At 35.0% G+C, this 18,011-nt stretch overlaps 1 protein-coding gene and 1 pseudogene across 1 annotated transcript; both read left to right on the top strand.

The window, feature by feature from the left end:
• The first annotated feature begins 378 nt into the window (after nucleotides 1-378).
• LOC141818342 (uncharacterized) lies at nucleotides 379-1,782 on the top strand (annotated as a pseudogene).
• A 913-nt stretch (nucleotides 1,783-2,695) lies between these two features.
• LOC141818341 (uncharacterized) lies at nucleotides 2,696-5,927 on the top strand. Its single transcript, XM_074705861.1, has 6 exons — nucleotides 2,696-2,790; nucleotides 4,407-4,475; nucleotides 4,701-4,852; nucleotides 4,979-5,264; nucleotides 5,365-5,519; nucleotides 5,623-5,927. The coding sequence occupies exons 1-6, from the start codon at nucleotides 2,696-2,698 to the stop codon at nucleotides 5,781-5,783; spliced, it is 918 nt and encodes a 305-aa protein (XP_074561962.1). The 3' UTR covers nucleotides 5,784-5,927.
• The last annotated feature ends 12,084 nt before the right edge of the window (nucleotides 5,928-18,011 follow it).

The following is an 18,011-nucleotide window of genomic DNA, read 5'->3' as shown; positions in this document are numbered from 1 at the left end:
ATTAATGCATATCTTTTATAGAGACTTTTATTAAAAAATTAAAGGTATATCATTTACTTTATTAAACATTTAAAAGTGATAAAAAAAATCTAAGTTGATAAGCGGATAATTTTAGGAGAAATTTATCCCCTTATAGAACATCTAGGTTGTTTTTCCTGTCTCATATCCTGCCTGACTCTTCTCCTGTGATTGTTACGTTCTACTGCCCCGTTTTCCTTTACAAAACCTTCTTGGAGCTTTTCACAATCATTTTGAGATCTTGACCACTTTAGCAACTTCATGGTATACTATGCCTAAAATCTATTCGTCGAACGAGCAAATTCACGGTATAATTAAGAATGTTACGATTTTGCTTTTGGAATCCATTTCATAAAAAAGTTATCGACTCAAAGGATGGTGGAGAGAAGAAGGCAGGGGAGGGATCATATCCATTTTGGTGGACGATTGATGGTTTCTCAGCCATTGCAAATCGACGTGCTGATACCTATTACTCGAGTAGTTTCACAGCCTGTGGTTTTAACTGGTAATTCTCATTTTATTTATTTTGTGTGCGTGTGCATGTGTTAACATGATGTTTTTCTAAAACAAATCACATCTTCTTCAACAAGAGAAAAATGCGTTTATTCAATACAATTGGAATTTCTCTGTTATCAGATTTAAGATATTTGAAAGATTTGGCATAAGAAAATGCTTTGTGAAAGATATATAGCTAAGAGAAGAACTATTAACTGCAGGAAGTTGCGACTGGGATTAGTTTTAGAAGAAGATGGTGAGAAATATGTTGGTCTTTACCTCTTAAATGATGATGCAGCTTCAAAAGGCTCAGAGATCAAAGCAATCTACAGACTTTTCATATATGATCAACTTCGTGGGGAGCACATACAGAAGGAAGGTGACAAAACATTTTAAGTTTAATTTGATCATAATTACCTGGACTTGTTGGTGGAATTATTTATCATGTTATATATCTTCATTGTTTTATGTAGGAGAAGACTATTTCCATAGCAAATCCCTTGATGGATGTTGTTTTAAGGTTGCATTGAACAAGTTCGACAGTTCAAAATCTGGTCTACTTGTCAATGATCGTTGTGTCTTTGGAGCTCAAGTCTTGCAGGCTTTTGCAATATCCAAATCAGACAAAGAAGGAATCCATGAATCCTTGTCCTTAAACAAAGACTTAACTCCTCGAATATATACTTGGGTATTCAAGGATGTTTCCAAATCGAACGTGATACTGCAATCTGAAGCTTTTGCTGCAGGCGGCTACAACTGGTATTCCGTTACTTGTTCTTTAATTGAATCATAGCTTTGAGCATATAAGATTTAAGATATAATTATTCTTTTCGTTTGATTTGATTTTTGACATATCTAGGCGTATCTCGCTCTATCCAAACTTAGCCATATACAGAAAACATCCTTGGTGTTTTCTTGGTCATGGACGATGCTGGTAGTCTTGCTTCCAAAACAAGTGTGTATGTGGAGTTTAGCCTTTGCTTGTTGGATCTAGATAATGCCAAGCACCTGAAGTTTAGAGGTTTTGATATTAATTTGATTGCGCTACCTGCTTACGCTACACCTCGATCAAGCAATTATCTGATTGTCTTTAATTTTCTTATTTATTTTGTAGCGAAAACTGTGCTCTCATCAGGGTGCTTCAGTTGGGGATGGCACAAGTTCTTGAGCTGGAAAGAAGTACAAGATCCATCTAGAGGATTTCTTCGCAACGACATATGCATTGTTGAAGCATCCGTTGTGATCCTTGGAGTAAACACCATTGCTTGAACAAAAACCAAAGAACTTGATCATTGCGACTTATCCTAAGATTTTGTTTGTTCCTTCTTTGCAAGTCCATTTTATTAAGCATGTCGAAATAACAACCACAATTTGATTAATGCATCGAAACATCACATAAAGCTCACGTAACTTTAAGTCTTGGTATAACTTGATCAAGCCTTTAGCTCTTGAATATATTATGATATATATTGAATCTAAGAGATTCAGTTATATGAATGCAAGAATGTCAAATAATTAAAATTGCATATCTAATGGGTGAAAATTTCTAGTCACGCAAGCATAGCCAAATGAGCTCTACGTGCAAGACTCATATAATTACCGTGTCAATGCAAACTAATCTATTAGAGCGAGGCTAACCGAGCAAAAGCACATGGCAAAGACATGAGACTGTGCTGACTCCCATAAAAAGGGGGGAGGTTTCCGATCATCAAGGGACAACTTTTCTAGAGACTTTTAGAACCCTCCACAAAGCTTTCATGGAGCTTTTCACAATCATTTTGAGAGCTTGGCAATTTAAGCAACTTCTAGTAGAGAAAGGGAGATTGGAGAACGTTTATCAACAGTGATCGTAAACGCCTTTCTGCATATCAAGTGCTGGTGATTGACAGAATAAGAAACTTTCCTAGTCATGGATTATGGAGGTAAGGTGTCATTAATTGGGGAGGTGAATGAAGGTTATTGATGCTTTGGGACATGGACAAGGAGTTAGTTAACCTTAGCCATAAGAATGAGTTTTTCTGATGGAGTAAATATACCTGACCTTGATGATGGAACAAGCAAATTCATGGTATAATTAAAGAATGATAGAATTTAGCTGAATATATATAAGAAGAAATTAAGGCTTTTGGTATCCAATTATTCAAAAAACAGTACAGTGAAAGAATTACAAGAACTGAAAGTTATGGTTTCACCCAAATATGTTATCAACTCAAAGGAAGGTGGAGAGAAGAAGGCAGGCGAGAGAACAAATCCATTTAGGTGGATGCATGATCGATGGTTTCTCAACATTTGCAAATCAATGTTAACTGAGACGCATTACTCGAGGAGTTTCACGACCTGTGGTTTTACCTGGTAATTCTGTTTTGTGTGTGTGTGTGTTCAAAAACAAATAACATGTTCTTCAACAAGTAAAACTCAACCTTTTGTTGTAAATAAGTTTTGAGTAGTGTTTTAACAGAAACACTTCTTCTTCAGTCTATTATTAAATACAATTGAAATTTCTAAGTTCATTCGATGAGGTTTAACATCTTCGAAAGACTTGGCATAAGGGAAAGCTTTATGAAAGATATCGAAGAGAAGAAGTATTATTTGCAGGAAATTGCGATTGGAATCAGCTTTTGCAGAAGATGGTGAGAAAAACATCGTCGGTCTTTACCTCTCACATGATGATGTAGTTTCAAAAGGCTCAGTGATCAAAGCAATCTACAACTGGTATTCCATTACTCGTTCTTAATTGGATCATAATTTAAGTAAGCTTTGAGCATATAAGATTTAATTTAAGATATAATTATTCGTTTCTTTTGATTTTGATATGTCTAGGAGTATCTCGCTCTATCCAAACTTAGCCATGCACCTACAAAGACTGGCTTCCTTGCTGTTTTCTTGAACCTGGACAATGATGCTAATCAGTGGCTGATCCAAAGGGGGGCGAGCCCCCCTGACATACCCAAATATGTGAGCGTCGTTGTACCACGCCAGCGCCATCGGCGGCTTGTGGTTCCGCAGGTACATCAGGAACGTGTTCCAATCCCGCCACTTCTGCGACTCGTACCGACTCGGCTGCTGCCCCGCCGCTGCCTGACCTCCTGACGACGTTGCATCGCCCTCGCCGGCCGCCGAATCCATGACACCTGCTCCTTAAAGCTATTCTTTAGAGGAGGAATTAAAAAGCAAAAAGAAAAAAAAAGCAGAAGCAGTAGGAAGAGGAGGAGGAGGAGGGAGAGGTGGGAGTACTGGTTCACGTGGTGGCCCTGGGGGAGTGGACACAGCCACACAGGCCTCAGAGGAGCGGAGCGGTGGAATAGTGAGCGATGCAGGGAGAAGGATGAAAATTAAATAAATAAATAATATTATTTTACATAATATAGATTCATGTTGGTGTCGAATATAATATTAGCAAATAATATTTTACTATAGTGAGAGCTAAAAAGTTTGTTGGAATAGTAAATGAAAAATAAAATAAAATTACCGTTTGATTCATATCTTTTCTAGAGACTTTTATTAAAAATTTAAAAGGTATATCATTAAGTGATTTAATTTATTAAACATTTAAAAGGGATAAAAAAAAATATAGTTGATAAGCGGATAAGTAACTAACCTCTAAGTTGCTTTCCTGTTTCACATCTGTCGACTCCTCCTTCCTCCCCGCCGACTCTGTCTCCCTCTACGCCCGCCCGCATTCTCTTTTTCATAATCCTTTTGAGAGCTTGGCAACTTTAGCAATTAATTTGATGGTATACTATACCTAAAATTGATTGTTGAACAAGCAAATCCACGGTATAATTCAGAATGTTAGGATTTTGCTTTTGACATCCATTTCATAAAAAAGTTATCAACTCAATGGAAGGTGAAGAGAAGAAGGCAGGCGAGAGATGGTGGACGATTGATGGTTTCTCAACCATTGTTAATCGACGTGCTAATACGTATTACTCGAGGAGTTTCACAGCCTGTGGTTTTAACTGGTAATTCTGATTTATTTATTTAGTTTGTGTGCATGTGCGCGTGTTGACATGATGTTCTTCTAAAACAAATCACATGTTCTTCAACAAGAGAAAAAGGCTTTTATTCAATACAATTGGAATTTCTCTGTTCATTTCGATCAGATTTAAGATCTTTGAAAGATTTGGCATAAGAAAATTAATGCTTTGTGAAAGATATATAGCTAAGAGAAGAACTATTAATTGCAGGAAGTTGCGACTGGAATTAGTTTTAGAAAAAGATGAATATGTTCGTCTTTACCTCTCAAATGATGATGCAGCTTCAAAAGGCTCAGAGATCAAAGCAATCTACAAACTCTTCATATATGATCAACTTCATGGGGAGCACATACAGAAGGAAGGTGACAAAACATTTTAAGTTTTAGAATAATTGATCATAATATAGGAAGTTGCTGCTTTTACCTAGACTTAGTTGACGGAGTTACGTTATAATTTATCATGTAATTATCTTCATTTTTTTTATATAGGCGAAGACTATTTCCATAGCAAATCCCTTGAAGGATTTTGTTTTAAAGTTGCAGTGAACAAGTTCGACAGTTCAAAATCTGGTCTATGTGTCAATGATCGTTGTGTCATTGGAGCTCATGTCTTGCAGGCTTTTGCATTTAAATCTGCAGACAAAGAAGGAATCCATGAATCCTGGTCCTTAAACAAAGACCTAACTCCTCGAATATATACTTGGGCATTCAAGGATGTTTCCAAATCGAACGTGGTACTGAACTCTGAAGCTTTTGCTGCAGGCGGCTACAACTGGTATTCCGTTACTTGTTCTTTAATTGAATCATAGCTTTGAGGATATAAGATTTAAGGTATAATTATTCGTTTCGTTTGATTTGATTTTGGGCATGTCTAGGTATATCTCGCTGTATCCAAACTTAGCCACATGCAAAGACTTCCTTGGTGTTTTCTTGATCATGCACAATGCTACTAGTCTTGCTTCCAATACAAGTGTCAATGTGGAGTTTAGCCTTTGCTTGTTGGATCTAGATAATGCCAAGCACTGGAAGCGTACAGGTTTTGACATTCATTTGATTGCGCTCCCTGCCTACGCTACACCTCGATCAAGCAATTATCTGATTGCATGTGTTTAATTTTCTTATTTATTTTGTAGGGAATAGGAAAACTTTGTTCTCATCAGGGAGCTTGGGTTCGGGATGGGGCCAGTTCTTAAGCTGGAAAGAAGTACAAGATCCATCTAGAGGATTTCTTCACAACGACATATGCATCGTTCAAGCATCCGTTGTGATCCTTGGAGTAAACACCATTGCTTGAACAAGAACCAAAAGATCTCATTGCGACTAGCTTGTTCTAAGATTTCGTTTGTTCCTTCTCTGCAAGTCCATTAATTTTATCGAGCATATATATCTGAATAACAACCATAATTTGATTGAATGTAGTAGATCCTATATCACAAATAAAGAGACAAATCTTTTTCAGGCAATATCCTACAATTTTTTATCAAAATTAATTAAAATTCTCAATATATTAATTTATTGAATGTAGATCATATACAGGCTGAGAATTGATGATTTTATGAAGTGTTTTGAATGTAGAAATTATATGTGGAATTGTGATAGCTAGTATATAAATTTAAAACCTAAAAAAAATGTAGTATATGAATATATAAAATTATAGCATATAATTATATAGAATTGTAAGTATTTAAGTTAAAATTGGTGAATCTAGCTAGATGGGCTTTGTTTGGACTTAGTTGACATTATTTTTAGGGTGTTGGGCCTAATTTGACCCAACTTGTCACTGGAACGTGGGAATTGAAAGACTAAACTGGCCCAAGCTCATTAATGTCATAGAAGCCAAGCAACTTAATTCATTCAAATTTAACTTAATTGAATTAACAACTTTTGTTTCTTCCCAAAACATAATTAATCTTGGACTTAATTAGAAACACTTAGACCAAAGCATGCTTTGGTTTTTAGAGTTCCAACATGAAATTAGTGGTATAATTAAAGAATGATAGAATTCAGCTAGCTAAATATGAAAGAAGAAAGGCTTTTGGTATCCAATTCAAAAATACATTGAAAGAATTACATGAACTGGAAGTTATGGTTTAACCAAAATACGTTATCAACCCGAAGGAAGGCGGAGAGAAGAACGCAGTCGAGAGAACATATCCTTTTAGGTGGATGATTGATTGATGTTTTCTCAATTATATTGGGCCAAGTAAGTCAATAAGCTGAAACCTTATATCTCAATTATATTCTATGCAAATCTTTCATTAGTTTCGTTAAGATGAACTTACTCTTTAATACAGGAGCTTGAATTGCATGACATCCTCTTATTTGATGCCAAGTTTGGAAAGATATTGCAAGAATTGCAAGCCTTTGTTCTCCACAAACAATTTCTGGATTCAATTCTCAGTAATAACCAAATGGCAATTGCTGATTTATGTTTCCAAGGTGGCTCAATTGAAGATCTTTGTTTAAATTTCACCCTTCCCGGTTATCCTGAATACATTCTTAAAGATGGAGGGGAAAATATATAGGTACTAACTAGAAGGATAGGGTTAATTTCTCCTATTTCAATGCTGATTACCTTTTCTGATGAATTATTACATTGTTGCTTTTAGGTTGATGCTAACAACTTGGAAGAGTATGTTACTCTAGTAGTTGATGCAACTATTAAGACAGGCATTATACGACAGATGGAGGTGTTTAGAGCGGATTTCAACCAGGTAATAGCTTTTGAATACTCATTTCTTCCGTGTTATTTTTCATTTCATCTATTTTTCTATCTATTTTTCTGTTTGAGCAGGGTGGAAAGCTAAGTCAGCAAGCACAATTTCATAAAGTGGAAGTTTCAACTCTTCTTTATCTTTGCGTTGGCGAGAATGTCATAGAGAACTACTGCGAGCACGAGATCTGGTCGGAGTTATGTCATCCATTGTTATTTTCTGTTTGATCTTTCATTATAAAAATTATTGTAAAATTTATTCTTGTACGAACAAGTTTATCTTTTAATAAAAAAATTAATTTTTTTTATCATTTAGATAAATGTGTGATATGGATTTTAAATGTGGATTGTATGAGTAAAAATTTTAATAATGATTGTATGTTAATCATGAGATTTTGATAAATTTTTTTTTTAATTAATGACGAAATTAGCGACCAAAATCGAGTTCGGTCGCTAATTTTAGCGACCGAATGTTCTTTCAGTCGCTATTTTTAATTATAAAAATTCTGTAAGTATTTATAAATTTAGCGATCGAATTTAGATTCGATCGCTAATTAACGACCGAATTCGAATTCGGTCGCTAACTTTAGCGACCGAATGTTCTTTCAGTCGCTATTTTTAATTATAAAAATTCTGTAAGTATTTATAAAATTAGCGACCAAATTCGAATTCGATCGCTAATTAACGACCGAATTCGAATTCGGTCGCTAATTAGCGACCGAATCTGAATTCGGTCGCTAATTAGCGACCGAATCTGAATTCGGTCGCTAATTAGCGACCGAATTTGAATTCGGTCGCTAAATCCATTTACGACGAAATTTTTTACGATTTTTTGAATCGGTCGCTAATCGGTCGCTAATTGGATTTAGCGACCGATTAGCGATCGAAAATTTGGTCGCTAATCGATGTTTTTTTTGTAGTGTCGCCTCCTCCCCTAAAACCTCCTCGCTCACGAAGCACGAAGCACTGGAATATTCTCCACAACGGCCCCGTCGCCTCCTCCCCTAAAACCTCCTCGCTCACGAAGCACGAAGCACTGGAATATTCTCCACAACGGCCCCGTCGCCTCCTCCCCTAAAACCTCCTCGCTCACGAAGCACTGGAATATTCTCCTCAACGGCCCCATCGCCTCCTCCCCTAACAGCATGCAGGAATCTGTGCGCCGACCAATACACTCTTTCATTTTAGGTTATAATATTATATGTAAATAATCTGAAATTAGTTATTAATAATTTTATATATTACTTATTTATTAATTTTTCGAATTAATATTAATATGTATAAATTATATAAATAATATAATAAATTTCAACAAATTAATTGATAGTAATAATAGGTTATTATCACATCTGTGAACATTAGTGACGAATTAAAATAACTATTCAAGATTCATAATTGCGTTTGGAGTATCATGCTTACATACAAAGATATAACTAGTAACAATATAAATTACTATTTTATTATAGACTCATATATTAAATAAACTTATATTTTGATATTAGCAGGAGCTCTTATTAATGAGATATTACTGGGAAAATCTATACCAGAAAGGTATGTTATAGTTAGGGCTGGGTCGGTACGGTATATTGAATTTTGCATACGATACCGTATATCGTACCGAAAATTTCGGCATAAAAAAATATATATCGTTACCATACCAAAAATTCGATATACCGGAATTTCGGTATACCGAAAATTCGGTATACCGAATATACCGAATTTTCCGTATATTACATCGAAAATACTGAAAATTTTGGTATATTGATAATTTCGGTACGGTATTATACCGAAAATGTTGGTATACCGAAATATCGAAAAATAATAATTTCATACCGATACCGATACCGAAAAATTCGGTACGGTATTATACCGTACCGAAATTTTTGGTATACCGAAATTTTCGATATGGACGGTAAATATCGGTATGGTATCTGCGGTATACCGAAAATTCGGTATTTTTTCTCACCCATAGTTATAGTATGTACTTTTCAATACATTTTAAAGATGTTTTTACGAAACATTAACCCACTGATTATGAAACCACATCTTAATTTCTTGTTTTTTTAATGTAAACTGGCAGACTGGGAAAGGATAGTAGGAATGGAACCAACCAGAACTAAGTTAGCATGGTCCAAACTATGTCAGCTCCCTTAAAAGAAAGTTGAATTGAACTTGCAGTAGAAAAAAGGGAAATGGTAAAGAAAAATAAGGAACAGAATTGTAAACAAGGCAACAATATTCTCAAAAATGTGAGAAAAGCATAATCTTATACACATTTTTAGTGAAGGCATATTAAGCAGGCAATCACCTAACATGTTAAACCTTTAATAGGTTTTAAAATATCAAAATGGCTACTAAACTTTGGTATGGGAGAAAAGAAGGATCGAAGAAAGGCATTTACGTTATCTCATACACTAACACGTGCTGTTACTATAACAAAAATTGCATGTATTTTTCCACTTGCCATCGTAGCTGTTAAAATATATTAAAGTAAATCAGTTTAATTTATGTTAATTTAATTTGTCAAATTTATTATATATAAAATATTATTATATTAATTTAATTAAAAATATTTAAATTTAGTTAAAATAGTTTTAATATGGTTGTAATAGATCTTGTAGTAACTATAATCGTAATAAAATTGCTGAGTGAATTAAAATGATAACAAATAGAATACTATTATATTACCATGAAACTTCTGTTTGATCTACAAAGATAGTATGCCATTTAACTAAGCCATATGAGGAGCTATTTTCCCAAAAAAGGAAAAAAATGTTGACATGAGATTACAATATAAGTCACCTTAGATCAAGAAAGATAGTATGCCAACCTGGTTGAGCCTTGCAAGGACAAAATTCATCTATACACTTCTTTAGTCTTACTACTTCTTTGGTGTTTCTGTTTCAGTGCTCACTTAATTGAATGAATGTTTACTGATTAGATAAAATTAGAAATATATTGTTCTTTGAATTAATTCATGTGAGGTAAACTCATATTCACTAAGATGGATTGGATATGCCAATAACTAGTTGCACGATATAGCCACATTCATTATCAAATTCCTAAAGCTGTCTGACTAGCCATGCCCAAGTGTTCATTAGGTTCTAATCTTCTTCTTGGAAAGTGTTGGTTAGTTTAAACATTTAATTATTCTTCACCTTTCAGAGTTCCTATTTTAATTGGTTTTTTGCATATCATTTATTGAAAGATTTGGTGGTGATTAAGAACATATAAAAGATTGCAAAGCAACTCATGGTATTCATAGCTTGTAGCCTGTAGGATTTCTTAGTTTTTGTATAAGGAGCATAAAAATGGTTTGGTCTGCTATTGTTTATGAACATCTGCTAGTGCCACAATTCAAATAGTTAAACATACTTAATTTAGTGCATTTAAATTGTTTGGTCATGTTTCTACCTTTGGTTTCACTTCTTATAATTTGGTAGTTATTTGATTACATATGGTTCAATGGAGGAGGATTCATATTGCTAACCCCAAATAGTTGGGACAAACACATAGGCTCCATTTAGTTAGATTGACAATATGAAGGAATGATGGAAAGCGATATTAAAGATGTACAAATTAATAGAGATCCATATGTAGTTTTGTCATTCTTTCTCTCTCCCTTGCCCTTTTTCTGCCAAGTAAAGGAAGAGGGAAGGACCACAAAATTACATATAGAACTCTATCATTTATAGAAAGGACCACAAAATTACACATAGAGCACTATCATATATGTACATCGTCTTATCACTTTCCCTTCTTTTCTTCATATCTTCAAGAATTGGACCGTAGGAAATGCTTATTTTCGTGAAAGTTTTTGTCTAATCCTCAAATTCGTCAACATTGACCTTTTGTTTTCAGGGTAATTGAATTTGGAGTTGATGGTGGACCAGTAGCCAAGCTTCTTGCTCCAAAATATGATGCTTTTGCAAATCATGTCACCTTACATCTAGGTGAAACAATCCCGGAAGTTGATGTAAGAATGCTCCCCTTATATAAATAAAGAAACATCTACGATCATATGTCTGTGCTATGATATCACAAGTGTGATCAGAAGAAGCCTTCAGCATAATCCAGATCCTTATGTCAATTTTGCACCGGCAATGAAGATATTGAAAAAATGTCAATCTTGATCAGTGGATCAAGAATAATGAAGTATATGATCTTAACCAGTGCTACAGATACTATAAAATACATAACATTTTAACCCAAGACATATAACCAATAGACTGTAGACATACCCGAATTGCCTACTCAACTTTCCACAATCATTACTCCTGAAAAAAAAAACTTAAAAAAAAAAAGAAAATTGTTCAATTAGTATAGACTTCTCGAAGCAAGTAAGTAATTTAAACTCAATCTATGATTTTCATATAGAAATAAGGTACTTAGGTACTTAGATTCCACTAGTTTAGATGGACGATGGTTAACATGCATCTTGAATATAAACGGGCTTTAAAATTTAACTGTGATAAATTTATCTTAAATTTATGCACAATTGAAAATGAGACCTAAAAATTATAGTTCTTGCAATTAAATTTTCATTGTGTACATAATGAAGGTATAAAAAGATACCTTATGTAGATCAGGATGAACTTAAATATTTAATCTTGATTTAAAAATACTAGAATTTAATTTATAAATTAGTTTTTTGAGATATTTATGTCATTTTTAAAAGTGCAAGAATGCGCGACTAATAAATCAAAATTGATTAAATTGATTTTTTTCATAAACTAAATCGATCAAATTTTACCATTAAAATTAAATAAATTAAATTGATATAAAATTAATTAATAGATGATTAATTTTATCAATCGATTGATAATATCATCAATCAAACATCAATCAAGCTATTAGTTAACTGATGATATTTCAATTTAATCGATTTGTGAATTTTAAAATCGAATTGAATGAATTAAAAAAATTGATATATTTTTTAAATAAATTTCTAAATTAATAGAATTTAACTCTATCGATTAATTTAGTGTAATCCATCTTTTGCTCACCCGGCAATTAGGATGGTTCTATTGTGTTATTTCTATTCAGCCAGCCGAAGGATAGAACCCAACGCGGCCTATACAAATCCAAGCTTAACTCAATCTTAATCATTTCAGTTTTTTTTTATAAAATTAAAGTTTATCTTTGAATATTTAATCTTATCCTTTTGCTTTTTACCTTTATTTTATTTTTGTTTAAAAAAAATTCTAAATGTTTAGAGTCATATACTCTTGCTTTTTACTTTTTTTTTTTCTACAAGCATGGAATAATGGGGAAAAAATTATTTTTTTTATTTCACCAAATGAAGCATTTTTATTAAAATATTTAACTTATCAAAATAGTTCTAATTTAATTTAAATTATTTTTACTATTGTAATAGCTATGTTTACTATGGATTATAATAATATTAATTTATTTTAATAAATAGATAAAAAAATATTTTAATATAATAGTATTCTATTTGTTATCATTTTAATTCACTCAGCAATTTTATTACGATTATAGTTACTACAAGATCTATTACAACCATATTGTTAAAACTATTTTAACTAAATTTAAATATTTTTAATTAAATTAATATAATAATATTTTATATATAATAAATTTGACAAATTAAATTAAAATAAATTAAACTGATTTACTTTAATATATTTTAACAGCTACGATGGCAAGTGGAAAAATACATGCAATTTTTGTTATAGTAACAGCACGTGTTAATTAGTGTATGAGATAACGTACGTAAATGCCTTTCTTCCTTCTTTTCTCCCATACCAAAGTTTAGTAGCCATTTTGATATATATTTTAAAACCTATTAAAGGTTTAACATGTTAGGTGATTGCCTGCTTAATATGCCTTCACTAAAAATGTGTATAAGATTATGCTTTTCTCACATTTTTTTAGATTGTTGCCTTGTTTACAATTCTGTTCCTTATTTTTCTTTACCATTTCCCTTTTTTCTACTGCAAGTTCAATTCAACTTTCTTTTAAGGGAGCTGACATATATAGTTTGGACCATGCTAACTTAGTTCTGGTTGGTTCCATTCCTACTATCCTTTCCCAGTCTGCAGGCCAGTTTACATTAAAAAAACAAGAAAGATGATGTGGTTTCATAATCAGTGGGTTAATGTTTTTCGTAAAAACATCTTTAAAATGTATTGAAAACATACTATAACATACCTTTAATTTCTGGTATAGATTTTCCCAGTAATATCTCATTAATAAGAGCTCCTGCTAATATCAAAATATAAGTTTATTTAATATATGAGTCTATAATAAAATAGTAATTTATATTGTTACTAGTTATATCTTTGTATGTAAGCATGATACTCCAAACGCAATTATGAATCTTGAATAGTTATTTTAATTCGTCACTAATGTTCACAGATGTGATAATAACCTATATATTATTACTATCAATTAATTTGTTGAAATTTATTATATTATTTATATAATTTATACATATTAATATTAATTCGAAAAATTAATAAATAAGTAATATATAAAATTATTAATAACTAATTTCAGATTATTTACATATAATATTCCATAACCTAAATATGAGCGAGGAGGTTTTAGTGTATTGTGCTTCGTGAGCGGAGGCGACGGCGTGTATATATATATATATATATATATATATATATATATATATAGAAATTTGATCACCTGCGCTCCGCCATCCTGCGCTCCCCGTGCGCGACGCGATCAAGACCGTCCGTTTCTCCGATCGACGCACAGGAGGACGTTTGCTCCTTCACCGCATCTGTTCACCGGCGTCCGGCCATCTCCGGCCACCGGACCGGCACCGATGGATGCATTTCGGCCGGAATCGGCCAACAGCTACTGTTGGCCGATTCCGACCGAAATCGGCCGGATTCCGACCGAATCACGGCCGGAGACCGGCCGCGGTCGACGCGCCGCGCCGGCGCGTCGACCGCGGCCGGTCTCCGGCCGTGATTCGGCCGGAATCCGGCCGATTTCCGCTGAAATCGGCCAACAGCCGTTCTGTCGCGTTTCTGGCCGGATTCCGGCCGGATTCCGGCCACAATCCGGCCGGAATCCGGCCCCGGCCGGAGCGCCAGCGAGATGGCTTTCCAACGCATCCGGTCCGGCGGCCGTCGGTGACCGGACGGCGGCGCGACGGCGGTGGAAACGGCGGTGGGTCGGAGCGGTGCGCAGGTGTCGCGTACGGTGGTTCGCGCAGGAGATCAGGACTCTATATATATATATATATATATATATATATATATATATATATATATATGTACGTAAACCCTATTCTTATTCTTCTCACTTACCTTACTCACCTCAATGGCTCGTCGCCTTCTTACCTGTTTTGGAATGTACGAACCTCCTCGTCTTCCTGATCGGAGCGTGCACAACAGTCCACCGAGAAGATCCGGCGCGTCGGGAAACCAAGAAGATCCGGCGCGAAACCAAGAAGATCCGGCGCGTCGGGAAGTCGAAGTTCGCGTTCATGTTCTGCCGCCTCCAGATGTCCACGATCTGGTTGGAGGAAACGAAGGTCAAGAAGTTCCGCCGCCTGGAAACCAAGGTCTTCCGCTGCTGCCTGGAAACCAAGGTCTTCCGCAGCCGCCTGAAAACCAAGGTCTTCCGCCGCCGCCTGAAAACCAAGGTCCGCTTCAGCAACCTCGGGGAAGAAGATGCGGGTAACACTACAAAAAAACCATCGATTAACGACCGATTTTTCGGTCGCTAATCGATCGCTAAATCCGATTAACGATCGATTAGTGACCGATTCAAAAAATCGCAAAAAGTTTCGTCGTAATTGGATTTAGCGACCGAAATTGAATTCGGTCGCTAATTAGCGATCGAATCGGATTTCGGTCGCTAATTTTAGCGACCGATTTAGATTTCGATCGCTAATTTTAGCGACCGAATTCTATTTCGGTTGCTAATTTTAGCGACCGAAATCCGATTCGGTCGCTAAAATTAGCGACGGAAATCTAAATCGATCGCTAATTTTAGCGATCGAAATCGAATTCGATCGCTAATTAACGACCGAATTTGCGTTCGGTCGCTAAATTTATAAACCATAACAGAATTTGATTATTAAAATTAACGACCGAATCCGAATTCGGTCACTAAAATTACCGACGGAAATCTAAATCGGTCGCTAATTTTAGCGACCGAATACAAATTCGGTCGCTAATTTCGTCATTATTATTTTAAAAAATTTATCAAGATCCCATGATTAACATACAATCATTATTAAAATTTTTACTCATACAATCTATATTTACAATCCACATTTAAAATCCATATCACAATTTTATCTAAATGATAAAAAAAATTATTTTTTTATTAAAGATAAACTTGTTCGTACGAGGAGGCGATGGGGCCGTTGTGAAGAATATTCCAGTGCTTCGTGAGCGGAGGCGACGGCGTGTATATATATATATATATATATATGTACGTAAACCCTATTCTTATTCTTCTCACTTACCTTACTCACCTCAATGGCTCGTCGCCTTCTTACCTGTTTTGGAATGTACGAACCTCCTCGTCTTCCTGATCGGAGCGCGCACAACAGTCCACCGAGAAGATCCGGCGCGTCGGGAAACCAAGAAGATCCGGCGCGAAACCAAGAAGATCCGGCGCGTCGGGAAGTCGAAGTTCGCGTTCATGTTCTGCCGCCTCCAGATGTCCACGATCTGGTTGGAGGAAACGAAGGTCAAGAAGTTCCGCCGCCTGGAAACCAAGGTCTTCCATCGCCGCCTGGAAACCAAGGTCTTCCGCCACCGCCTGAAGACCAAAATCTTCCGCCGCCGCCTGAAGACCAAGATCTTCCGCCGCCGCATGAAAACCAAGGTCCGCTTCAGCAACCTCGGGGAAGAAGATGCGGGTAAGTATTTTTTTTATTATTATTTTTAGAATATATTTTTATAATTTATATATATATATAATTAGATATGCGGTGAAAGTGATGGTGGTGATCCTATTCCACTACAAAAAAAACATCGATTAGCGACCGATTTTTCGGTCGCTAATCGGTCGCTAAATCCAATTAGCGACCGATTCAAAAAATCGTAAAAAATTTCGTCGTAAATGGATTTAGCGATCGAATTCAGATTCGGTCGCTAATTAGCGACCGAATTCATATCTGAATTCGGTCGCTAAAATTAGCGATCGAATTCGAATTTGGTCGCTAATTAGCGACCGCATCTGAATTCGGTCGCTAAATTTATAAATACTTACAGAATTTTTATAATTAAAAATAGCGACTGAAAGAACATTCGGTCGCTAAAATTAGCGACCGAATTCGAATTCGGTCGCTAAAATTAGCGACCGAATTCGAATTCGGTCGCTAATTTTAGCGACCGAATCTGAATTCGGTCGCTAATTTCATCATTAATAAAAAAAAATTTATCAAAATCTCATGATTAACATACAATCATTATTAAAATTTTTGCTCATACAATCCACATTTAAAATCCATATCACACATTTATCTAAATGATAAAAAAATTAATTTTTTTATTAAAAGATAAACTTGTTCGTACAGGAATAAATTTTACAATAATTTTTATAATGAAAGATCAAACAGAAAATAATAATGGATGACATAACTCCGATCAGATCTTGTGCTCGCAGTAGTTCTCTATGACATTCTCGCCAACGCAAATATAAAGAAGAGTTGAAGCTTCCACCTTATGAAATTCAGTCCGGTCGCTAATTAGCGACCGAATTCAGATTCGGTCGCTAATTAGCGATCGAAATTGGATTCGATCGCTAATTAGCGACCGATTTTCGATTCGGTCGCTAATTAGCGACCGATTTTCGATTCGGTCGCTAATTAGCGATCGATTTCCAATTCGATCGCTAAATATTAACGATCGAATATAATTTCAGTCGCTAAATTCTTTCCTTATCGTCCAATTCAAAAAATACCAACCCAATTAAATTTCGATCGCTGAAATAGCGACTGAATTTACATTTCGGTCGTTAAAATAACGACTGAATTTACATTTCGGTTGCTATTTAGCGACTGAATTTTTTCGGTCGCTATTTTAGCGATCGAAAAAATTCAGTCGCTAAATAGCGACCGAAATGTAAATTCAGTCGCTATTTTAACGATCGAAAAATTTTCAGTCGCTAAATCTGTCGCTAATCATGGATTTTTTTGTAGTTCATCGCCGGGATGGTTCTATCTGCGCTATCGGTGAAGCCGGATAACCGATCATATTTTGATGCTTCAGCCGATATACTTAGCCCTGCGATGAAAGCGATAGTCGTGATTCTCTTCCTTGCCGGAGTATTTTTTTCTATTCAATCGGCAGTGAAGAACCCGGCAGAGAAGAACCCGAAGAACAACCAATCCTATTTTGACGCTGCAGCAGACATCCTCTTTGCGCTCCTGACCGTACTACAGTTCTTTTATTTCTAAGCATCATTGTCCGTTCTTGAATGTGTTCAGTTCATTTCTATTTCCGTTGTATTTTCAGTGTTTTTGACTTCTAAGAGTGGATGATGTCCGTTCTTGAATGTGTTCAGTTCATTTCTATTTCCGTTGTGTTTTCAGTGTTTTTTACTTCTATAAGAGTGGTTGTGGTCTGTTAATAACAGCATATTTCTATTTGCTTGCGGTTTTGAATGTGTTGCAGAGCATTTTCAATCTTGATTTATTACTGTGTAATAATTCGTGTGGATTTTCAATCTCAAATAGGAGCTCCCAGGTATTGGATATATAATTTAATTATATATAATTATAATTTAATTATAAAAAATAATAATTATAATTAAAAATGCAAATCGTATAAGTTCTACAAATAATTTAATTATAATATATGTATA

This window comes from Curcuma longa, unplaced genomic scaffold (genome assembly GCF_044706935.1).
Source record: "Curcuma longa cultivar G26 ecotype Majalengka, Jawa Barat unplaced genomic scaffold, ITB_CL_G26_1.1 contig_24419, whole genome shotgun sequence".
Taxonomy (NCBI): Eukaryota; Viridiplantae; Streptophyta; class Magnoliopsida; order Zingiberales; family Zingiberaceae; genus Curcuma; species Curcuma longa.
The sequence above is the reverse complement of the archived record's forward strand: the minus strand, read 5'-3'. Positions and strand labels throughout refer to the sequence as shown.

Excerpts from the sequence above, each read along its gene's own strand:
- LOC141818341 (XM_074705861.1), top strand. The coding sequence starts at position 2,696 with ATGGTTTCACCCAAATATGTTATCAACTCAAAGGAAGGTGGAGAGAAG. Across the intron at positions 4,853-4,978 it reads GGAGCACATACAGAAGGAAG|GCGAAGACTATTTCCATAGC; the intron begins GTGACAAAACAT and ends TTTTTTATATAG. Across the intron at positions 5,520-5,622 it reads TAATGCCAAGCACTGGAAGC|GGAATAGGAAAACTTTGTTC; the intron begins GTACAGGTTTTG and ends TTTATTTTGTAG.